The sequence below is a fragment of the Syngnathoides biaculeatus genome, chromosome 6 (assembly GCF_019802595.1).
Source record: "Syngnathoides biaculeatus isolate LvHL_M chromosome 6, ASM1980259v1, whole genome shotgun sequence".
Lineage (NCBI taxonomy): Eukaryota > Metazoa > Chordata > Actinopteri > Syngnathiformes > Syngnathidae > Syngnathoides > Syngnathoides biaculeatus.
In genome coordinates, this window is record NC_084645.1 from 12,480,321 (window position 1) to 12,504,159 (window position 23,839).

General features: G+C 43.1%; 3 protein-coding genes and 1 long non-coding RNA gene across 9 annotated transcripts; 2 read left to right on the forward strand and 2 right to left on the reverse strand.

The window, feature by feature from the left end:
* The first annotated feature begins 4,785 nt into the window (after positions 1 to 4,785).
* LOC133501901 (calcium and integrin-binding protein 1-like) lies at positions 4,786 to 6,382 on the forward strand. The gene is made up of 7 exons (XM_061822062.1): positions 4,786 to 4,938; positions 5,238 to 5,272; positions 5,383 to 5,482; positions 5,590 to 5,743; positions 5,862 to 5,980; positions 6,060 to 6,148; positions 6,223 to 6,382. The coding sequence occupies exons 1-7, from the start codon at positions 4,846 to 4,848 to the stop codon at positions 6,242 to 6,244; spliced, it is 612 nt and encodes a 203-aa protein (XP_061678046.1). The 5' UTR covers positions 4,786 to 4,845; the 3' UTR covers positions 6,245 to 6,382.
* Positions 6,383 to 6,393: 11 nt separating this feature from the next.
* On the reverse strand, positions 6,394 to 12,373 carry LOC133501900 (RCC1 domain-containing protein 1). 3 transcript variants are annotated; one of them, XM_061822060.1, is made up of 8 exons: positions 11,709 to 12,373; positions 11,424 to 11,618; positions 11,097 to 11,262; positions 9,298 to 9,419; positions 9,117 to 9,224; positions 8,110 to 8,244; positions 7,515 to 7,544; positions 6,394 to 7,437 (listed from the first exon to the last, which is right to left on the reverse strand). In XM_061822060.1, exons 1-8 carry the CDS (start codon positions 11,902 to 11,904, stop codon positions 7,283 to 7,285), a joined length of 1,107 nt encoding a protein of 368 aa, XP_061678044.1. In that variant the 5' UTR covers positions 11,905 to 12,373; the 3' UTR covers positions 6,394 to 7,282. The 3 variants fall into 3 exon arrangements, with proteins under 3 accessions (XP_061678044.1, XP_061678043.1, XP_061678045.1); XM_061822059.1 differs by having other exon boundaries at positions 6,394 to 7,411; positions 11,709 to 12,369; XM_061822061.1 differs by lacking the exon at positions 7,515 to 7,544 and having other exon boundaries at positions 6,394 to 7,411; positions 11,709 to 12,372.
* LOC133501902 (uncharacterized) lies at positions 11,877 to 21,463 on the forward strand. The gene is made up of 3 exons (XR_009795315.1): positions 11,877 to 12,011; positions 19,717 to 19,973; positions 21,347 to 21,463. It is a non-coding gene; the product is annotated as an uncharacterized LOC133501902 (long non-coding RNA).
* On the reverse strand, positions 12,520 to 23,229 carry unc45a (unc-45 myosin chaperone A). 4 transcript variants are annotated; one of them, XM_061822056.1, is made up of 19 exons: positions 23,039 to 23,191; positions 22,780 to 22,972; positions 21,323 to 21,498; positions 21,162 to 21,251; positions 20,904 to 21,071; positions 20,256 to 20,424; positions 16,888 to 17,058; positions 16,527 to 16,698; positions 16,106 to 16,406; positions 15,938 to 16,032; positions 15,700 to 15,841; positions 15,069 to 15,209; positions 14,840 to 14,967; positions 14,695 to 14,761; positions 14,496 to 14,609; positions 14,297 to 14,412; positions 13,788 to 13,905; positions 13,550 to 13,705; positions 12,520 to 13,471 (listed from the first exon to the last, which is right to left on the reverse strand). In XM_061822056.1, the coding sequence occupies exons 1-19, from the start codon at positions 23,093 to 23,095 to the stop codon at positions 13,184 to 13,186; spliced, it is 2,862 nt and encodes a 953-aa protein (XP_061678040.1). In that variant the 5' UTR covers positions 23,096 to 23,191; the 3' UTR covers positions 12,520 to 13,183. The 4 variants fall into 4 exon arrangements, 3 of the variants coding, with proteins under 3 accessions (XP_061678040.1, XP_061678041.1, XP_061678042.1); XM_061822057.1 differs by having other exon boundaries at positions 12,523 to 13,471; positions 23,072 to 23,229; XR_009795314.1 differs by lacking the exon at positions 13,788 to 13,905 and having other exon boundaries at positions 13,331 to 13,471; positions 23,039 to 23,196.
* Between the last annotated feature and the right edge of the window lie 610 nt (positions 23,230 to 23,839).

The following is a 23,839-nucleotide window of genomic DNA, read 5'->3' on the forward strand; positions in this document are numbered from 1 at the left end:
AGGCTGAGCCTCTCCGTCTCCTCCTCCCTCAGGCCGTCCATCTGCCTCTGCACGGTCAGGCGCTGATCCACCCTGAGGGCCAATGCGATGAGGGAGTCTAGGGAAGGCAGAAGATCCATGGCAACGAAGTGGCCACGGATCTGTGGGGACAGTCCCTGGTAAAACGCGTCATGGAGGGCCTCCTCGTTCCAACGGCTCTCGGCAGCCCGGATCCGGAATTCAATGGCGTAGTCGGACACGCGGTGACGTCCTTGACGAATTGTCACGAGTGAGGACTCCGCCTGACGTTCCAGAGCCGCGTACTGGAAAACCTGGGTGAGCGCGCAGACGAACCTCATCCATGAATGGCAGATCTCCGAGTTACGACTCCACTTGGCAGTGGCCCACGCCTCCGCCCTCCCCGTCATGTGGGAAATGACGAAGGCGATACGGGAGCGGTCCGTGGGAAAAGCGGATGCTTGCAGTTCAAAATGGAGGTCGCACTGCGCCAGGAAGGGCTTGACGTTGCCGGAGTCGCCTGAGAACCGCTTTGGTCGGGAGAGCGGAGTTATGCCGGCACGGGGAGGCTCCGTAACAGGTGGAACGACCCTTGTTGGCGTAGCAGCCGCGCTATCTTAAGAAGCTAGCCACGGTTCCAGCTGGGCGCAGAGCTCATGGATCCGTTGGTTAGTAACCTGGAGAGCAGTCTCTTGCTCGACCAGGCGTTTGCCCTGAACTTGCAGCGCACAGCGGATGGCTTCGGAGTCGGTTGGGTCCATGTTATGGCTAGATTGTTCTGTCACGAACTGGGCACGAGGGCGGACCCAAATGCACGACTCCAGAGACACGCAGACGGTGCAGAGGAAACCTTTATTCAGTCCAAGGTCAGTGTTCAGGTAGGCAGTCCAAACCAGGCAGAAGTAATAGTACGGCAGGCTTACGAGGGTGGTCAGTGGACAGGCGTAGGTCGGTACACGGAGAGCAGAAGTCAGGAAAACAGGAGTGCGGAACGAGGCATCAAGCACAACGATCTAGCGAAGGACAAGTCGTCCCCCAAGTCCTATATATACTGGGAGGCATCAGCTGGAACAAGGTGCAGGTGTGCTCTGACTAATTGGCTGGCCACGCCCAGCCTGGGCAGGAAGCCAGGAACATGACATCCTGTTGATATGCAGACTCGTCACCACCGTCTTTGTTGTGGCCAATGACTGTGGTGTTGTCTGCAAACTTCAGGAGTTTGACACCCAGATGCATTGAAACGCTGTCGTTCACGTAGAGAGAACGAACAGCGGAGAGAAGACACATCCATGGGGTCCGGAGATGAGGTGGTATCCACCACCCTCACCTGCTGCGTCCTGCCGTCAGGAAGCTGTAAATCCACTGCCAGATGGCAGGCCAGATGGTGAGCTGGAGAAGCTTGGAGGAGAGGAGTTTGAGGATGATGGTGTTGAATCCAGAGCTGAAGTCCACGAAGAGGATCCTCGTGTAGGCCCCTGTGCCATTGAGGTGTTCTAGCAGTCCCATGTTGACTGACACCAGCGAGAATCAATGGCCAAATGTCAGAGTCATAATCACTCCTAGGGGCAATTTAGAGTCTCCAATTAATGTTGAATGTTTTTGGGATGTGGGAGGAAACTGGAGTGCTCGGAGAGAACCCATGCAGGCACGGGGAGAAAATGCAAACACCACATAAGCAGGGACGCGATTTGAACCCCGCTCCTCTGAACTGTGAGGCCAATGTTCTAACCATTCGCTCCACCGTGCCGCATGCCGGAAATTATTTTATTTGTAAGGCTTATGGTTGGTCATCGTACACTTAATATCATACTGCCTTCCCTGAAATAACTTTTAATCCCTTCTGATAACTACTCAAAGACTTATCCATGATAATTTGTCGCCGTCAAGCTACTTGTTGGTTGCAATGCAAACACTGGACCAATCTGCAATGGCCGCCATTGTGACCAGTGGCCAGACATACAGTTGAAGGCCCAAATTTCCATACATGGTGCAAATAAACACATTCTGTTTTTGTGTCACTGTCTGAAGTCAAATCGGAATAAACCTCTCTGAACTCAGGTAAGTCAGCTTCAACAAAATTATTTAATTTTGTTAAATGCCGCAATAATGAGAGTGATCCCTTCTGGGAGAATTTTACATTATTTTCTTTGAGGTCAGACGTTTACATACATTTCCTTCATAACAAGTAGCATTTCCTTGACTTGAGTCAAACCTTTTGCATAACTTTCCATAACCTTCTGACAGTAGTCTGCTGGAATCCTGGAATCCCTCATCATCTGGGCTTCCCCATGTTCATTTAGTACATCGTAGTTTTTGTGTATGTAAACTTTTGACCTCGAAGAAAATAATAAAAAACTAAGAAATTCTCTCTTTACTGTGGAATTTAGTAACTTTAAATAATTTGGGGGATCCTAAGGCAGCACACTGGCCCAGCTGTAGAGCCTGGGCCTCACAGTTCTGAGGACTGGGATTCAATTCCTGGCCCCGCCTGTGTGGAATTTGCATGTTCTCTCCGTGTCTATGGTGGGTTTTCTCTGGGAACTCAGGTTTCCTCCCACATTCCAAAAACATGCATTCATTAGAGACTCCAAATTGCTCTTAGACGTGGTTGTGAGTGTGACTGTTGTCTGTCTCCATGTGCCTTGCGATTGGCTGACAACTAATTCAAGGTGTACTCTGCCTCCTGCCCGATGAAAGCTGGGATTGGCTCCGGTGCTCCGACGACCCCATGAGGATAAGCACCTTAGAAAATGGATGGATGGTGATCCTGACTGACCCAAAACAGAAAAGGTTTAGCCTTATTTGACTTCAGACAGACAAAAAAATATGTTTTTGGAGAGTGCATAAACCTCTGGCTTTAAGTGTGTATTGTCACGAACGAGGCTCGAGGGCGGACCCGAATGCACGACTCAAGATGCAAGCAGGCAGTACAAAGGAGGTCTTTATTTGTTCCGAGGTCAGTTACTAGCAAGTCAGTCCAAACGAACAGAAGTACTAGTAGCAGCAGGCTTACAAGGGTGGTCAGGGGACAGGCGAGGGTCGGTGCACAGAAGGTAGACGTCAAGCAAACGAGAGTGCGGGAACAAGGCATCAAAGGCAACGATCTGCTAGTCGTCCCGTGGGTCCTATATGTACCGAGTGTCATTAGGGTTCATGAGGTGCAAGTGCGTGAGTGCTGATGGCCTTGCCCCGCCCAGCCTGGCTGGGTGCCAGGAGCATGACATGCGTCACGTTATCAAAAGTGTCAGTTCATTGTACAGATTTACATTTGTGTTGGTCTTTTGTGATATTCTTCTTTTCCTTTCATCCCGAATAGGGATTGCCACAGCGCGTCATCTTTTTCTATCTAAGCCTATCTCATGCATCCTACTCTCTCACACCCACTGTCCTCATGTCCTCCCTCACAACACCCATCAACCTTTTCTTTGGACTTCCTCTCACTCTTTCGCCTGGCAGCTCCATTCTCATCAGCCTTCTCCCAACATACTCACTCTCTTGCCTCTGAACATGTCCAAACCATCGAAGTCTGCTCCCTCTAACATTGTCTCCAAAACATCCAACTTTGGCGGTCCCTCTAATGAGCTAACTTCTAATCCTATCCAATCTGTTCACACCAAGCGAGAACCTCAGCATCTTCATTTCTGCTACCTCCACTTCTGCTTCCTGTTGTTTCTTCAGAGCCACATCTTCCGTACATCAAGGCCGGCCTCAACACTGTTTTATAAACTTTGCCCTTCATCCTAGCAGAAATTCCTCTGTTGCAGAGAACACCAGACACCTTCCGCCAACTGTTCCACCTTGCTTGGACCCGTTTCTTCACTTCCTTACCACACTCTCCATTGCTTTGTATTCTTGACCTCAAGTATTTGAAGTCATTCACCCTCGCTATCTCTTCTCCCTGGAGCTTCACTCTTCCTCCTCCGCCCCTCACATTCACGCACATATACTTTTACTTCAGCTAATATTCATTCCTCTCCTTTCCAGTGCGTAACTCCATCTTTCTAATTGTTCCTCCGCCTGTTCCCTGCTTTCACTACAGATCACAATATCTGCGAACACCATGGTCCAAGGGGATTCCAGTCTAACCTCGTCTGTCAGCCTATCCATTACTACCGTAAACAGGAAGGCGCTCAGTGCGGACCACTTATGCAGTCCCACCTCCACCTTAAATCCTTCTGACACATCAACGGCACATCTCACCACTGTTCTGCTGGCCTCATACGTGTCCTGTACTATTCTAACATATTTCTCTGCCACACCAGACTTGCGCATGCAGTACCACAGTTCCTCTCTTGATACTCTGTCATAGGCTTTTTCTCTAGGTATACAAAGATACAATGTAGCTCCTTCCGACCTTCTCTGTACATTTCCACAAGCATCCTCAAGGCAAATAGTGCATCTGTGGCACTCTTTCTAGGCATGAAACCTTATTGTTGCTTGCAGATAGATACTTCTGTCCTAAGTCTAGCCTCCGCTACTCTGTCCCATAACTTCATTGTGTGGCTCATCATCTTTATTCCTCTGTAGTTTCCACAGTTCTGAACATCGCCGTTGTTCTTAAAAATGGGGACGAGCACACTTTCCTCCGTCTTCAGGCATCTTTTCACCCACTAGTATTCTGTTGAATAAGTTGGTCAAAAACTCCACAGCCACCTCACCAAATTGCTTCAAACCTCCACTGCTATGTCATGTCAAATTTCTTTTGAGGGGCTATGTATTGCAGAGGTGTATAACATAATAAACGTACCGTATTTATCCGTGTGATGTGTGAAACATGAGTGCGCAGCTGTTTGTGGCCGAAGTTACCAAAGGGTTAATTCGCCGTTTCGGCGGAAGTAAGACGTCACAATGTTTACAACAAGAAAAAAGTTTCACGGAGGAAATTACAAGATGGGGACGACGGCGAGTCAACTTGGAAAGGATTTGCTCTCAGAATACCAAGTAAGTGGCCAAAGATAAAAATACCAAATCTACAGAATGCCGTTCTGGTTTAACGTTAAGTGGGGAACTGTAAGATTTCAAATACTGTACGTGTACCTTACGTTAGCAAGCCAAAGCTATATTAGCGTAGCCGACAGGATATGTCTTCAATTTGGACTTTGACTCAACAATTGTGGGTTGTCATTACATTGAATCCTAAAATTTCTTTGCTATTTTGATCGTAACATATTGTAAATAACCATGCACTGATGGGTTTTAATTGTGTGCGTGTGATGATTGTTTTCACTGACTACTTCTAGGAGCTGACTTTTTTAACAAAACAAGAAATTCTTCTGTAAGTGACCATTTGTATGCCACACGCTGAATGCATTTTTTTTTATATAAATTGTGAGGCTCATACGACAGTGCTAATGTAACACAATATTACGTTGTGTCTTATTACAGGGCACATAAAAGATTCACTGAACTGCTAACAAAAGAGGAGAAAGACGTTCCAAACGCCAGGGTGCCCATGGAGAAGATACTAACCCTTCCAGAACTCAAGGTAAAAAGCTACAACGTGTCAATGCCGAGAGATATTTCATCTGGTTTTCGGAGCATGCCTCAGGTATTGCTAAGCGGACTGACCCTTGTACTTCTTCCCTATTCCAGTCCAACCCCTTTAGAATGAGAATTTGCCACGTGTTTTCAACATCTGAAGTGAAAGATGGAAGCCTCACTTTTGAAGACTTCCTGGATCTTTTGAGTGCCTTTAGTGACTCGGCCACACTGGAAATCAAGTCTCATTACGCATTCCGTATATTTGGTAAATGTTTACAAAAAAATCTAGCATGGAACTGATTTATCCACCAATTTATCCATTTTCTGTTCCGCTACTCCTCACTTGGGTTGCATTCCATTTGATGCCGTTTTCTCGTTTTTAGACTTTGATGATGATGGTACTCTTGACTATGGTGATCTGGAGAAACTGGTCAACTGCCTGACTGGAGAGACTGACGACACAAGACTTACCCCTGAGGAGATGAGACAGCTGATCACCAACGTGAGCGAGAACCTCCAATAGCAACACAACAACATAGACGGGTTAATCAAAACTGTACTTTCACTTGGATGTCATTTAGATTCTTGACGAGTCTGACATCGACAAGGATGGAACCGTGAACCTCTCGGAGTTTCAGCATGTCATTTCAAGGTCACCTGATTTTGTCAGGTCAGGACAAATCTAATTACAAAATGTGTGCCTTAGTCAAAACGGTGAACTTATTTCAACAAATTTCTCCACAGTTCCTTCAAGATTGTGCTGTGAAGAAGGACATTGCTCACCCACTTATATTGTTGAATCAGTTATCCAAAGTAGTTATTTGCTGTAAATTATATGGATTTTATTGGCTTTATTTTTTTCTTAAATCACTATATTTCCATATAAAAAAGTTTTACAAAAGCACCAAGTTCCCATTCTTGTACATGTACAAATACTTTAATTCAAGTCTAAGTTGTCAGTTCCCTAAAGACATTATAGTGCAAAGTCCATGTTTATCCATACAGGGATGAGAATGACCAATTTGGAAAAACACAGAAAATGTATGCCGATGGAGGTGGGGGTGGGTGGGTGTTGAGTTTCCTCCTGGATATTTTTTGCTCCTATCGGAACAGAGTGTACAGCACTTTGCCAGGAGTGTCCACTTTTTGTATGTGTTCGGTTAGACATGTTGATACCGTTTTCGGTCCCATCTGCACGGTTACACTTTTTCAAGCCATGCCCGTCTGAAACAGTTTTTGATTCCAGCATCCTTGTCAATTGCCCTCGCTCGATCTTCATTCTTTTTTTCCCCAATACTTTCACCATCGTAAAACTTTGAACACACCGTCGCTCAGTTCGCGCGATCTAAGTCCCACGCGCCGTTACTTGGCTAACTAACAAGTTACACTGCGATTTCTGAGAACCGAGAACACATGTACATGGCAATGGTGAAACTCGATTAACCACTAACACGATTGGATCGTTATACTGTATAACTCTGTTGTCCAATCGAGTAATTTACCGCAAACAAGTTTTAATGTTTATGTCACAAAATGCAAATATTTACAATACCGAGCAAGTTAGAACAGCATATGATAGTCGTGCTTGTGCTAGCACTAAGCCGAACTTGCAGCTCGGAGCCCACCACTGAGAGGCAGGCGCACGATACCCTACCCCCTCTGAAATTTTCTCAACGGATTTGGGGTTATCTCGAGAATGGACATTTTGGTCTGAAAAAAATCGGAAATCCGCCGATCGGCGGAAAATTCTCATCCCTGTCCATTGGATTCCATAATATTTAAGAGGCAGCCACTTCCTCCTTGACTACAGCGGCAAAAGTATTCCACGCCCCACATGTGACATTGACGACACGCATCTGTTGTTTTGTGAAGAACTCCACATGGTGCGGCACGTCTGAACACGATGCTTCATATCCCAGCTGACCGTACTGACCTGAGCGAAAGACAAGGAAATTGCCCCTTTTTGTGAATTAAAAGTTACATTACTGTCATTGAGAATATTTGCTCCGCCAATGCAGAGTAAGACTCCAACTCACCCCATCCCCATGTGTAGAGATCACCTGTGGCTAAAATGAGAAAGCTCACATTGAAAACAAAACTCCACATTGGACTCACTCATTTCATCAGCTCTTATGGGGACCCAATGCATTGTAGAAAAGTTTCATCTTTTCGACGTGGAAGTCCAATTCTTTTAAAGTGGTAGTGTTTATTAGGGTCGTCCAATGAAAGTTTGTAGAGAATCCACACATTGATGACCGCGTTAAAAAAATATGCTTATAGTAAGCAAAACAAATGAATCATATTTTTCAGTTAACCACATTAAACATGGTTTCTGGGGGCTGTTAAAATGACAAACCAGGTTTCATATCTCTCTGATCCAGACTATTCACCTGTCAGCAATTCAAATTTGAGGAAATTCACCGTCGCAGGTGACAGATGCTGTTATACTTGTTTGTACTAAGGTTACATGAACTTTGTCATTCTTCTATTTTACTCATTTCAAAGTTCATGAGATACCGTATAACGAGACTTGTGAGCAATACATAATTTAAATGATTTGTTTTTTTTTAATCACTTGTTAAAAAAAATTTTGAACGGTCTAATGAGAAAGATTTTATGTGAACGTCTTACTTGTCACTGCAGCTGTGTGTCGTGAGCCACAGCCAACCGTTGTCACCTCACACGATGGAGTGATGTCCAAGAGTGCCGGGAATGCCTGGATGGATATAAACACGTCTTTCTCCTTCTCTTCCTCCAGCGTATTATCTGTATATGAAGACGACTGTAATTTTGAAGAGTTGAAAGACCCACAGATATTTAACTTAAAGTCAATGAGTCACAGAAAACCTCAAATATTATTATTTAGGTAGCTGCTATTGATATTTTTCAGGTTACATTTTTTATTTTGTACATCTAAAATGTGAAAAACGTGATAGAGTGGGGTAAGCCACAGCTGGAAACCTAGGAAGGACATCACTCACATTCATGAGAATGAATGACAGCAAATAATTCAGTTTTTGAAGGTACTGTTTGTTTGGCTTCTCGTGTACGACTTGCCATCTTGATGGATTGATTATATGTACATCGAACAAAGGTTTTCTGTGCTGACTAAAATTTATTTTTGTCTCTCTTTCACTCTCAAACATACAATTTAGAAGAGGGGGGGGGGGTAACCACACTTTGACCAGGATTGGACAAACTGAATGTCAATCAAGCTACCAGCGCAATCTACATATTAGCCACACTTGAATCAAGCGACAGGATGGAAGACACGTTTTTTTCTTTTTTTTTGGGGGGGGGGGCGCTCGGGGGGTGGCCATGTGGTCGTGAGACCATATAACTGCCTGGGAGATCAACTGGTAGATTGTGATCATAGCATTGGGCATCCCTGATTTAGAACATCCAAAACTCCACACAGGTAAACTGGAGCCCGTTTTTCCAAACTACAGCCCCAGAACTCTGAGGCAGCCGTAGTTACTGTATGGAAAATGTGTAAATTACATACAAGCAGCACAAACATATGATGCTTACATTTTAGACAGAAATATTGGAAGTTGATTTAAAAAATAAAAATGTAAATAAAAGCACCCTGTAACTGATCGATACCAGCTAGATCAGTGTTAAATATAAAGACTAACCTGCTGCTGCTTGACTACTTTGAGTCTGCTGTCCACTCCTCACACCTCGCGAGGGAAGTCCAAGCTGGCCACTCTCGTTCCAGCCCCACACATACAGGTCACCCCCATCTGTTAGTACAATGTTGTACCTTATGTGAATCCGGGATCACATCAAATTAACAACCTTAACAGTTATTCTTACCACTAACACAGACGGTGTGCCAGCCTCCTGTGGCAACACTGCTCATGGTCATGCCCCATAGGGCCTCCACTACCCTGGGGTGCTCTTCAGATGATAGCCCCCCGTGCCCTAACTGACCATGACTGGTGAGTAGCAAAAAATGAAATACTGTTATGAACATATTCTGTAGATCAGGAATAAAGAAGCTTTATTGGGCCAAGTCTCATTTTACATGAGGAAAAAGTCTAAAAATAATAATCAAATTGTGGATGTACACGTTCATTTTTTACTTTCTTCCGTCTCGTGGAAGAGCAGTTGCTGGCATAGATAGTTGATACACTCATTCATTTTCCGTACCGCTTATCCTCACTAGTCGCGGCCAAAATGGAGCCAATCCCGGCTGACACTGGGCAAGAGTATAAATAAACAACCATTTACAATTTACAGTCCTCAATTAACCTAGCATGCATGTTTAGGAGAATGTGGGAGAAAACTGGAGTACCTGGAGAAAACCCACACAAACATGGGGAGAACAGTGAGGCAGATGTGCAAATGGGTTGTTCACTGTGCCAACCAAAGACACATTATTTCTAGTGAATAAATCATTTTTGAACCCATTAACACTCAGATCAGTGACTCCCAACCAGTGTGCTGTGAGAGATCATAAGGTGTGCCGACATAATAATTGTTCCCTAAAATTATAGCGTTCCTCCGTTATTTGCAGGGGTTATGTTCCTTACACTCCCACAGATAACAGACATACGCAAATAATGAATGCAGTATTAATACACTCTGGTTACACTGTCAGCACGCATGCCAGCCCATGTTTCAGAGCTACCATATGATGGTGCTCACCAGACAGTGAGAAAAAAAAAAAACTGCATTTCACATCCGTAAGCAATAGAAGCTTACATTGCCCTCCACCACAGCGGTCAAACTCAAGCCCTGGGGGCCAGATCCGGCCCGACATGATTTTATGTGGCCTGAGAAGCCGAATCTAGAGTGTCAATGATTATTGTAAAAATCTGTACCAAAATTTCAAATTGTCATACATCATAAATGATAAAGTTGAGATATTACAAGCATTTTTGTGTTACCAAACATAAAAAGTTGAAAAACACATACCAGTTACCCTTGATTTCTGATTCCAAAGCTAATTCCAAAAATTGATCAAGTAATAAGATGATTAAATATTTTTGTTTCACAGTCATCACGGCCATCTGAGGGAAACTGCACAATGTGGCCCGTGAGAAAAATGAGTTTGACACACTGCCTTTGTAGGTAGGTCATTACTGATTATGTTTGACACACTCACAGTGTCACATTGAAACAAAAATGATCACACAACAACAGAGTAGCATGATTAGCAAATAATAAAACAAAAGACTGAGTCACAAAATAATTGACATAAAACATGCCCTTTAAACACTATTTACATCATCCTACACACATTATGACTTGATGACATTGAGAGCTGCAGTGAAAGCAGCGAGCAGGTGGAGGAACAGTAAGAAAGACGGAGCCATGCACTGGAAAGGAGTGGAATGAAGATTAAACCAAGTACCGGTGAGCCAGAATTTATGTGCATGAATGAGAGTGGGGGTGGTCAGGCTTCAGGGACATGAGCCAGTGAGGGAGGACTTAAAAAACTAGGAGTCAACAGTCCAGGGTGGTGTGGTTAGGAAGTGCAAATACAAGTGGGGTTTTTTCCAAGTAATTTTTGAAGAATTCCTGTTCTTTACTTGTGTAAAAGTGGGTCACAACTTGACAACAAAAGTGTGTCCCACTGCTGCAGATGAAAAATAATGTGTGTGTGATACCTGCCAAGCCCCCACGTGTACACAGCTCCAGAAGCACTGAGGAGAACGCTGTGCTCTGCACCCACTGCCAGCCTAGTGGCCTTCAGGTGTGGGGATAATGGTAGGTAGAAGGGGGGGTTTATGGCAATGTAACCATCAGGGATTAATGGCAGATTCAGAGATGGCCCTGGAAAGCAACAGAGTGAAGTGGGACTTTAGTAGAATTTTGCAACGTTGAACACAACAACCAAACCAGAGGATGGCGCTGTGTTGAATAGGCGAATAAAAATACCACAGACTCATCTCTCATCTAGCTTAGTTAATAAAGTACCGACAGGTCACGTTTACCAGCACTATCAGACGTTGTTTTGATTTCCATGCTCCATACAGGAGTCGTCTTCTCGTCGTTGTCCATGTGCCATGACTCAAATCTGTCCGGAAAAGCGAGGACTAAGAAAGACTCCCCGATAAGAGCGTCCGTGCACCCCGTCACGTCAACCCCCCTCGCAGCGTTGAAACCTGCCAAGCACAAAGAGGGAGCACCTGGCAACGATACAATGAGGTCGAGCCATAAGATCAGGGATTGTGACATTGCATAATCATTAACGTATTGAACTAAGTGACGCGTGTCACCATTCGAATGGAGGGATGCTCTCCGACTCCAACTCGCTCGGAGTCCACTTGTTTTCTTACAGCAGCTTCCGTCAACATGACACTTCAATTCTCTCGGTGTGATCACTTTAATTCCATTGGGGGTGCCGTCGTCGATAGTAAGATCAGCCGCATGTATCTGTCCAAAGGCGTTGAATCCGAAGCCGAACCAGCGCATTCCTACTGCCAGTGACACAGTCCCAGGAAAAACGGAGTCCACATGCTGCAGCTTCCTGCGAAGACTAATCAACCTGCCTGCGTGGCGGCCATGTTAGCAGGGGCGAGGTACCTATCTAAAGGCAATGTCTGAATATTTACATTAAATCGCTTCATGCTTATTTATCAACAGATTTTCATGATTATTACTTTTTTTGCAGTGCCAAAACTTGTCTAAACCTATTGGGGGGAGGGGGGGGCTCATTTTTACTTTAACCTTTAAGTTTATCAATACCGTTCTTGTAATTGTGCGGTGTTGTGGGCCACCATATTTGACACAAAGTGCCGAGATTCTTGCTTTTTCTTTTTTAACGTTTACATTGACTACTTTGCCCCTACTACGCTCAACCTCGCCGTAGCCATGTAGCTCAAAACGAGCTTGTGGGATCCATCGGAGCGTGACCGCGTGTGTTACGTTGCGTCCTGCAAAATTGTCATAAACTGAAATGTAGCGGCTCGTTTTATCGTGTATTATTATTAGTGTGCCTGCACATACAAATACTGTTCAGGACAATATAGATGACTGCATTTCTTTTTTCAAAAGAAACTTCCAAATTGTCAAATGGTTTAGAATAACAAAATTGAAACAAGTATGAAAAGTGGAACAATTTTTTGGTGCATTACATACATAGAACTACAAGTGACTTATGGTGAAATAAATACAGTACATTTATTGGAAATGTGATGAAGCAGGTATAAAGGTTGTGACAAGTATGTGTGTTTGTGTGTGAAAGACCAAAGTTAGGAACTTTCTGGTCTTCTATGAGGTTTTTCAGTATAAAATTCAGAAAAATCTGATAAAAAAAAAAAAAAGTTGAAATGGATTAAGTGTTTATGTAATGCACAGGTTCAAACTCGAGGTCCATGGGCCAGATCTGGCACGCCACGAGTTTATGTTGCCTGCAAAGGCAAATCATGTACATCAACTTCCATGATTTTTGTTCAAATCTATACCAAGATTTAGAATGGCATATCATGAATGATAACATTAAGACAGTGCAAGCATTTTCATGTTATCAAACAACAATAGATGGAAAGCCCCCTTACTCTTGATTTCTGATTCCAAACCTAGTTCATAAATTGCATATGTAAATATGATGAGGCACTAAAAGATTTTTATGGTTTCACAGTCATAACGCCCCTCTGAGAAATACAATGTGCCCCGTGGCAAAAATGAGTTCAACACCCCTGATGTAGTGGATATAGCTCTGAGGACACAAATTCCTACTGTGCAGGTTGGTTCAAGATTTCATTACTTCTGGACTTTTGTTTTCCTCTCTACTCATGATGATGCCATACTCCATCGCCTTATCCAGGCAGCTCTGAGCTATTTCTGTGGCTGGTTCTAGTGCAATCTGCCCTCCCTTTGCTAAAACCGAAAGAATCTCCAAAACTTCACTCTCAATTAGTGTCTCTGCAAGACTCTTCTCAGCTTGCATCATGTTACGAACTATGACCACTCCACGATGGCGCAAATCAGATATTTCACTGAGTAGCAGTGCCTGCAGGATCTCCAGCCAGTGGGTGGTCTGAAAAAAAAAATGGTGTTAGTACCCATGTTGTTTACAACGTGACAATAGTGGGAAGGGATATGGAACTTTGCTCACTGCTGCGGTGATACGAGCACAAAGCTCAGGCTGCTCAGCAGTCAACATGGCGAGCGTTCCTGCAGCGGCTCTTCTCAGCCTTTCGTCATCCTCGCCACAGTAGAGCACAAGCAGCTTAAGGCGATCATTGCCAGTGGGAAGGTACAGCTCCTGCACCTGATCATACAGAGACATTTTTTTTTTTTAGTTCAGCTTTATAACACATTTGTGGCACTGAATCACTGATTTCAAACCTAACCTCTGTGCTCAAAATGAGGTTACACATGCACTCTGTGGCAGCTGCTCGGACCAGGTTGTGCTCCTCAAACATGTACCCTTCAATTTTTGGCACAGCCTTCTCTTTTATTATCTTTTGTCTGTGACAAAATATTTCAAGAATCAACAAAAACCATATTAAACTATGTTTGACTGAAGAAATAGTTAGGACAATAGTTACAGAAATAGTTTATATACATTTAGAAAATATATGAGAAGTAAAAAGCACCTAAAACAGTCAATTATGTAAATAAAACCTCCAAACTTGATTTATTCATGACTGGAAGTAATATTTAATTGTACTGTATTTATATAGCAGTGCTCGACTTAAGTGGGAATTTGATGTAAAAAGAAATTAAATAAATTTGGGAAAAATATACTTTGTGCAGATTTGTATTTATCCCTAGATGAACTACCAAAATAATGTAGCAATTTGTTGGAGACCCGTTTTAAAGTCAGTTTCTTTGGAGAGACATCACCCTAGTGGCCAACCTTAGTCGCTCACTGATTCCAGCCAGGTTGGTCAAAGCCATGAGTGCTTCAAAGTTCTGGAGCAAGGTGCAATGAAGACTTAACAGACTGACCAGGGGGCGCACAACCTCATAAATCTGAAATAAAACAAGAAGAAATTAACTAGCAAAATGTAGCGTTAAAAACAAAAGTAAATCAGTCTTTTTTTTTTTTTTTTTACCCTTTCTCCTGGGAAGGCAATCTCTGGATTGGATGTAATAGTAATTTTAGAAAGAGCTTGTGCTGCTTTGACTTTTCCTACATCAGTGTTATCAGATGCCAGTGGGATGAGAGCCTATGAGGGGGGAAACAATGAACAACAATCAATCGTGTGGGACCCTCAAATATTGAGTAAACAAAGCATATTTCTTGCGACGTACCTTTCCCCCACCTTGTGCCACTACTGTGCCTCTATCTTCCTGTCGCTCCACCAAAGCCAAGAACACCCTGACATGCAAGATTATAACACACTGAGTAAATGTACAGATGGATAGAACCAAGAATAAAAAGTCATTTCCGACCTACCTGGCGATACATTCTCTACAAGCATCTGTGAGTGCAGGACTCTCATGTTTTACCATACACACTAATGCAGAAACCGCTCCGGCCTCCAGCAACTTTGTCAGCCTCTTCTCTACATACGAAGCTGCATCCTGATAGATCAGATAATTTCACACAGTCTTGGTTTACAGAACAAAACTAATGTAATAAGAACGAAATTTCAGGAATATTGAAAAAGGTATTGGAGTGTGACCTTGGGGTGCTCCTCTGGCACATGCTGCTTTGCATACTTGGCCAGCTCGACCATCTGAGGATCAGGCTTTTCCACCTCATAACTGTTGGTACAGTTCACTAGAGTGGAGCCAACAGCAAAGAGCACAGTTTTGTCCTCAGACTGCAAGAAACAACAACAAAACAGCAACGATGATGTTATCTTGGGATAACATTAATTAGTAGATTGCTGTGTCATATACTGTATAGTGTCGTGAGGAAGTATTGACCCCCTTCTCAAATTTTCACCCCAAGTGAACTTAAATTTTGTTTTTAGATGGTGATTTCATTGATGAAGAACAAAAAAAAAACAAACATTCAAAGTTATATGCCTCTGTGTAAACAGTAATGGGCCCCCTAAACCTAATGGAATCAAGTATTTTCTATCACTGCCAATGAATGTTTCACATCTTTGTGAGGATGCTGTTCCTTGGTTTGCAAGCATGAACTGCCTCTTTAAAGTCAGTCCACTGCATTTCAACACAACTCAAGTCCTCTACTTATCTTTGGTCCACAGACAAAAAAAAAAAACCAAAACCTCAGCATAAACAGAGTGAGGAATGTGACAATTCTTTCCCATATATTCACAGACCAAAACACACGACAAATCAAACCTTTGCTAGTTCAAACATGGCCCAAAGAGCATTCTTGTCATCAACCAAGTCTTCTTTGACATCAGCATCAAAGGTGAGATAGGCAAGACCTTCCACAGACCATCGACGGGATGTAGCAGGCAGAGACTCGTTACAAAGCCATCTAACAGGGAAGAAAAACCACCCCATAGCTGTTTTTTTTTTTTTTTGCAGTTACACTTTAGTCCTAAAAAGTGGAAAATTCTGCAGTCATACATACTTCCTGCACTGCTTGGACAGCTTTAGTGTGGATCCTTCTGCAAACTGCTTCATGCTGAAATCTGTCCCTCCTGCTGATCCAAGTTTGCACAAACCCTGAATATAACCAGAGACCATTGTTAGTTGCATCTACATTTAAAGATGCTCACATCTACAATGGCTTTCTCACCACCAAGGCTCTCACGCGTATCCTGTCATTGTCACTTTTCTTGTAGAGGTCCTTGAGAAGTGCTACACCATTGGCTGTGATAAATGAAGCCCTCTTTGATTTACCTGCTGCATGAATAAGAGCCTCCACTGCTACCTGCTGGTGATTTACATCTTCAGAAGCACACAAGGATATAACTGCATCCATCATTCCTGACAACTCTAGTGTTCGGTTGCCAACATCGCTCGGCCCTTGGAGGAGTACAGATACGGTCTGGATGGCTCGCAGCTTGGCATCCAGATCTGTTTGGTTAAATTGTTGTCTAAACCAAACAAACAGCATTCGTATTTGAAGTTACAATTTAGAAGAACAGAGTGGGTTTCTTTGTTATTTTGTCACAAACAGTAAGAATTATTTCGAGAAGCCTGGGTGACCAACTTACCGAACATAGTCTTCACATAGTTTGTTGAAGTTTTCCCTCTCCTTGTCGCTTTGAAGATCATCATAAAGCTTGGTAAGCAAGACAGAGCAGCTCATGTGGGAGTTCTCTGTCAGTTTTGGTCCTTCTGAGAGCTCAGGCAATGATGCAGCTACCTCCAAAATCTTCTTCAGCCCTGCAAGAGGAATCAATTGATCTGGGTGACAACATGCATCTACACAATAAGTAAATAGTCTCTGAAATGTCCTTTACTTTCCATTGGTAAGGAGAAACACCTAATTCCTCATTTATTAAAAAACAAAAAACTAGACTCATAAGGTAAAATGTGATTTCTATAGAAACCAAAGTCTGTTAAGTGACATACCCTGGTCGATCACCAAGAGTGTCAGGGAGTTATCTGGGTTCTTTAAGGACTTGCGGGGTACTTGTTTGACTAGAAGGTTGATGGCGTTGTCTCTGCCGGGTCCTGACACATTTGATGCTGGCAGCATCTCCAACAGGTGACGTAGCATTGAGCGAAGCTCCTTGGATGGTTCTGTGTTAAAATGGGTACAGACAACGAACGTTGAATGCACCTGAGGAAAAAGCATCTGATCACATAGAATATTTTATAATTCATGCAGTACATTTGCAACATACAGAAAAGTAAAAATTACAGCCATAATGGGAGCCAAAACTTTATCACAAAAAGTTTACATCTTATACAGAAAATGTTGAAAGTTTTTCTAGATTCCTGTTGGGATTTTCACTTTCGCCTTAAACTTTAAAGTCAAATTGAAAGAATCTATAAGTAAAGACTCACTAAAGTAATTTTTGTCCCCCTCCCCACACAATAAATACATTAAATATGTTGAAGGTAAATGCTGAAAATATTCCAAACAACAGGCCAGCATAGCCATCCATCCATTATTTGTGACGCTCATTCTCACAAGGGTTGCAGGAGTGCCGAAGCCTATCCCAGTTATTTTCGGCCAGGAGGCATGGTACAGCTTGAACTGGGTGCCAACCAAGTAAAGGGCACACAAAGACACACAACAGTCAAACTCACAATCACACCAAGGGGGAATTTAGAGTCTCCAATGAATGCATGTTTTTGGGATCTGGGAGGAAACCGCAGTGCCCGGAGAAAACCAACGCAGGCACAGCAAGAACATGCAAACTCCACTCAGACGGGGCCGGGATTTGAACCCCGGTACTCAGAACTGTTTGGCCAACGCTCTGCAGCTGTTCAGACAGGCCAGCATGTTTCTCCATTAATGTGCCTTCACAGAGGTGTATGTTACCCACGCCATTCGAACTGACATACCCTCATACCATCAAAGATGCTGGCATTTGAACGTTGGATCCATAACAGTCTTGATGGTTCTTTTCCTCTTTGGTCCCGAGTACACAACGTCCACAATTTCCCAAAACAATTTGAAATGTGGACTCATTGGGCCACAGAACACTTTTCCACGTTGCATCAGTCCATCTTAAATTAGCCTAGAGAGGTCGGTGGCATTTCTGGGTGTTGTTGATAAATGGCTTTTGCTTTCCATAGTCGTTTTTTAGTTTGTACTTACACATGTTGTGGCGAACTGTATTTACTGACATTGGTTTTCTGAAGTGTTCCTGAGCCCATGTGCTGTTATTCCTTACACATTGATGCTGGTTTTTGATGCAATGCCACCTGAGGGATCGAAGGTCACGGGCATCCAATGTTGGTTTTCGGCCTTGCCGTTTACAAGGATTGACTTCTCCAAATTCTTTGAACCTTTTGATATAATGGACCATAGATAATGAAATAAGTAACCTTCAATGCAATTGTACATTGATGAAGATTGTCCTTAAAGTGGGCCTGTCATGAAATGGATGATTTTTGGTATATTGATGAAAAACCCATAGCCAATATGGTCCCATGTGTTTTTTCACCACAAAACATGATTTTAACGTATAAAGCTTTTTGTAACTCCCGCCATGAAAATCCTCTCAGGGATTTGTTTTCGAGAAGAAGCAGGAAGTGACGTAAAGGACAGCGGCTCCCCCTCGTGGACTTGTTTGTTTCCATTAGTTTTACCCCCGGGAAGGTAGCTCGTTGTTCCTTCGTGTTAGCCAAAATGCCGGGTCATTGCATTGCAGGACATTGCTTGAACACTCGGGAGAATGGACTTACCCTTCATAAGTTTGAAAGAGACCCTGTTCATTGTGAAAAATGGATTGCACGGGTGTAGAGAACGAGGTTCGTGGGTTCCAAATAACAGGTGTGTATACAGCTACTAAACAAAAATAATAGTTTGGGGCGGACCACGTAATCGGTCTCTCTCATAACGTAACAAAAGATCCGCGTATGAAATGTGTCGATGTGTGCGTCGCCCAGCCAACAATGTTTCACTCAGCCTCGTCTCGATAGTGTTCATCGCGTACTGCGGCGCCGCGTTCGGCGGTCACAGCTTCTGCGAAGGCTGCACGTCGGGCTTTGCAACGGGGGCAGCTCTGAAGAACCCAGCCGAGAATGTGTTACTCAGTCGCGTGCGCGCATAAAGCTCCCTGGCTCGACTGTGTTGCTCAGTACTGTGGCGTCTGTGAGCACCCCCTAAAGCAGCACCGCTCGGCTCTGTCACTTGGATGTCGAGGGACACTCAATTGCGCAACTTTGTGCATGGATGACGCGCTCTCCGCTCAGTATTTCTTTTCGAATAGACATCGAAGTGAATACTGTTATATGTATTTTTCATTACAATATCTATTTTAGAATGTTTATAGGGATGACAGTCCCACTTTAAACTGTTGAACTATTTTCTCATGACCTTGTTCACAATGAGGTGACCCTCACTCCAGCTTTGCTTTTGAATGACTGAACAATTTACAGAAGCGCCTTTTATAGGCAATCGTGGCACCCATCTCTTCCCAATTACCCTGTTCACCTGCGGGATATTCCAAACAGGTGTTTGATGAGCATTCCTCATCTTTCTTAGTCTTTTTGTGCACCTGTCCCAGTTTTTTTTTTTTTTTTGGAACATGTTCCAACCATAAAATTTGAACATTAAATATCGTGTCTTTGAAGTGCATTAAATTAAATACAGGTTGAACAACATTTGCAAATCATTAAATTGTGTTTTCATTGTTTAACACAATGTCCCAACTTCACTGGAATTGGGTTTGTAGATTGAAAGTATTTGCCAATCTGTAATCTATTTTTATTTACATTTTACAGAACATCAGAACTTCATTGGAATTGGGGTAAAGGCAGCGACACTGCTGTGGCCACACGTGTTGCACCCTTCGGTGGCCACAGCAACGTGAAGCATGGCCCACGGAATTACAATGCAGGCAAAGGAGAGACAATTTTGCCTGTCATTATGCCAGGGCCCAGAGACTGCCTGGCTGCAGCGGGGTAACTCTCTGCAGCCTATGAGAACGTATGTTCATAGCTGGGAATATTCCTCTTGTGGCTAAAGTGCCGAGCAAAAGGTATGTATTGGATTGACAGCTGAAGTCCCAAGGGTTTTTTTTTTCCCTGAGTATTACCTGACATGCCCACACCGTTTGGAAGCTGAAAAAATCTTGACCATTTGCAACCGTGATTTCACAAACTTTGCAATTGTTTTAATTTAAAATTTAATTTTCTGAAGTTTGTCTGGCTTATTAATGCCACTTTTCTCTGTGGTGTGTAGAAATTTACAATATCATTTTGGTCACTTTACTGCACCTCTCATGAAACAAAACACAAAAATGATGAGAGTCCAAACTTACCAGGAAGTATGGCTTCTTCTTTTCTTCTGATCTCCCTCTTCATGCCCTCTGTGAGAGCCTCAAACATGACCTGCAGCAGGTGGCAGGTGGCCAGAGAAATAGCAGAGCCTCCTGATCCCATGACTGCACACAGTTGATCCATGCCCAGCTCATTCACTATTGCCATAGTCTAGAAATACAACCACACGTTCCAGCAGAGCACAAAATCAAAATCCTATGGGATAAGCCAGATGGACACTGTAATGTATGATTGTGATGCAGATAAAATTGTGAATTAATTATGAGTGCAAAAAATTAAAAGTGCAGAACAAAGTCAAAAGATGACAACAATGTACCGCAGATACAAACCGATTCCATGCCTAACCAGTGAAAAACTAATAGGACAAGCAGGTTCATTGGTAGTAGTAAATAGTTGGATTCCAGTTGACGAATATACAGTAAATTTCCAAGTGAGTTAATGAAGACTTTGAACTGTTTTTAAGTGTGATTGTCAGTTTAAACAATTGTCTCTTTGTTCCCTGTGAGTCACTCACGATCAGTCTTGGGGTTTACCCCAACTCTCACCCCTGAATCTGCTCTGATAGGTTCCAGCTCTAATGAGGGCAAGCAATAACAGTAATGAAATGGATGAAAAATTGTTGTATTTACTCTGGACTGATGCTCTGTACACAAGCCAACCAGAGTCCTCAGAGCAGAAAGGACAAGATCCTCCTGGTTTGACTTAAGCAGTTGATGAATCAGCCTTACGCCATCATTTCGGAAAATCTGCTCAGCTCCTGCGTCTTCTCGAGATAACACCACTAGATTCTGGGCAGCCTGAAATCAGTTTTTTTTTAAACATTACTTTGGCAGCCAAGAAATATATCATTATCTTCTGTAACTTCTTTCCTGGCAAAGCAATCCTACCTTTTGTCGGTCAGAATCTTTAACAGACATATCTACAAGGAGTGCGAACATCTGTTGCACACGTGCATCTGTGGAGTTTAGTTGTTGCGACTACAAGGATAAAATAAAAAGGCTGATGATTTTTGAAAAATCATTGAACACTCACGTGGGCATTACATCACCTGCTGCTGCATCTGTGCCCCTAGCTGTCTTAGGAGGTCTTGGAATGCTTTATTTTTGGGTTCAAGCTGGGCACACCGCTGCACATCTACAAAGGCCTGGTCAAGACGTCCAAGTTTCTGAAAAGCCTGAGCCCTCCGAAACCTGGCTTTCACATCACTTGGGTCAGTATCGAGAGCTAAAAGACACAAAATAAAGGTAATTGTGTAAATACACTGGCCAAATGATAATGCTCACGTGCAAAATCTAATGATGATTAAATCTAATGTATCTGAAATGTTCAGTATATTAAAATTGGTCTGTACAAAGACAAAATGCAAGGACACAATTAGAATAGTAAAAGTGTTTAATTAAACTGTATTTTTGTCATGTGTCATGTTTGTTGTACTGTCATACTCACACTGTTCCACTTTTCTACTGTTGTGAGGCGTATGTAATAAAGTGCCCAATGAGTATGCATAAATGTGATACACCGTTGAGGGAAATGACTTCTACTATTAGTTGTATGGACGTGTATTGCGATCACGTGGATTTAAAGAAAAATCCTGTTTTTCGCAGTAATATTTTTACAAAAAAAAACTTTTTTATTTTTCAAATGTGTTCATCCTGGTTGAAATACTATTTTCTCGTTTTTCTGAGGATTTTCCCCGCCCATTTTTCCGAGTAGTCTTTCCCGTTGTTTTTCTGACTAATTTTTTTCCCCCTAGTCATCAGGACGCATTGAACAAACGGGAGAACTTGCAAAGAGTGACTCTTCGAACTCTCTAATGGCGGATTAATGGATTACTGCTTGCACACCTTCAACCACCCAATCCAGCATTTCATTTGTCTCCAGATCGTCTCTTGAGTCACCAGTACTAAGGCTTTTAAATGCATCATCTTGTACCCATGGACCATGCTATATTCGTCCGACAGATTCTGGACAAACATTGCTGTATCGAGCAGAACTGAATGGGCTTTCCTCCTAAACAAACACGAAGTCCGCAGGTGACTGAGTAAAGTCGACAAACTAAAAAACAATACCACTTGTGACTCAAAGACACGAGTATCTCCCAGTCTCTTAAACCTATATCAAAATAAAACGTGACCATACTGAATCAGCCAGTCATGTTGCTTACTACGAAGTCCACAGTGTAATTTACAGTTCCGAGGTTCTCACGTGAGTATGACGTGTCCGGATCACAGAAAAAATATAGTCTAAAAAACAAGTGGGAATAATTAAATTCATTAAAACAGGACAAAAATATTAGACATAAAAACGGAGAAAAATTATTGGCCAGAAAAAAATGTTCAAAACACAAAGCCCTTAAAAAAAAAGGTACTATACTCACAAAAACTGGATTTTTTTTTCCCAATTGAAGTGTATGCAATAAGTTTCTGTATAATTGAAACTTTTCCTAATGTAAAATGTGCTAAACATCTCTGGAAATGACACCGTAAACAAGAAGCAATAAATCACATTTGGAGGCATCCGTCTCTGCCTTGTTATACTCCGCCAGTTTCAAGTAGCATGCAGAGCGGTTGCGGTACAGTACAGCGCTCTCCTGTATGTTGTCGCTGAGCTTCAGTGCTCTGGTGTAACAGCACACTGCACCCTGTATGTCCCCGGCTTTGAAAAGGCCATTCCCCTCTTCCCTCAGGGCTTCAGGGCCCTGGAAGGAAAAGGAATGGTCAAGATGAATTCAACCACAGATCAGTGCCTGAGACGCGATTCTCACAAATGCGTTAGCGGCTATGTGATCGATGGTTACCCTCTGTTTTTGTGTCTGGCTCATCTTCGAAGTTTTTCCTCACAGACAAACGCTGCGTATTTGATTAGCAATTCAAAGCTACTCGAAAAACACTGAACGAGAAATACTTCCGGGTGTGTGGAGCGACGCGATGACGTATTGTTGATGGTCCCGCCCCTCCTTACGCTATACTACCGTAAAAGGAAAAGCAGCGAGTACAACGCACGCGAATATTTTGATCAAGTCTACGTTGTCTGCACTCAAAGGTCACAAAGCACCACCATACAGTTCTCTGAGCCAAATAGTTTTGCGTTCAGTGACTGCCATTTTTGTTAACTTCAGTCTTCTTCTTTTCCTTTCGTTTTGTCCGGTATGTTGCCGCCACAAGGTGTCATCCTTATTCCATATATATCTTGGCAGGCAGCACTGTCGATCAGCTGGAAAGTGTTGGCCTCACAGTTCTGAGGACTCGGGTTCAAACCTGCCTGTGTGTGGAGTTTGCATGTTCTCTCCGTGCCTGAGGGGATTTTCTCCGGGCACTCTGGTTTCCTCCCATGTCCCCAAAACATCCAACATAAATTGGACAAGTGTGATTGTGAGTGTGGCTGTTTGTCTCCATGTGCCTGCGGTTAGCTGGCAACCAGTTCAGGGTGTAACCTGCCTCTTGCCTGTTGACAGCTGGGATAAGCTCCAGCAATCTTTGTGACCCTTGTGAGGATGAGCGGCTAAGAAAATGGATGGATGGATATTATAGTAGCTGCTTATCCTCACTCGAGAGGCGGGTTACAT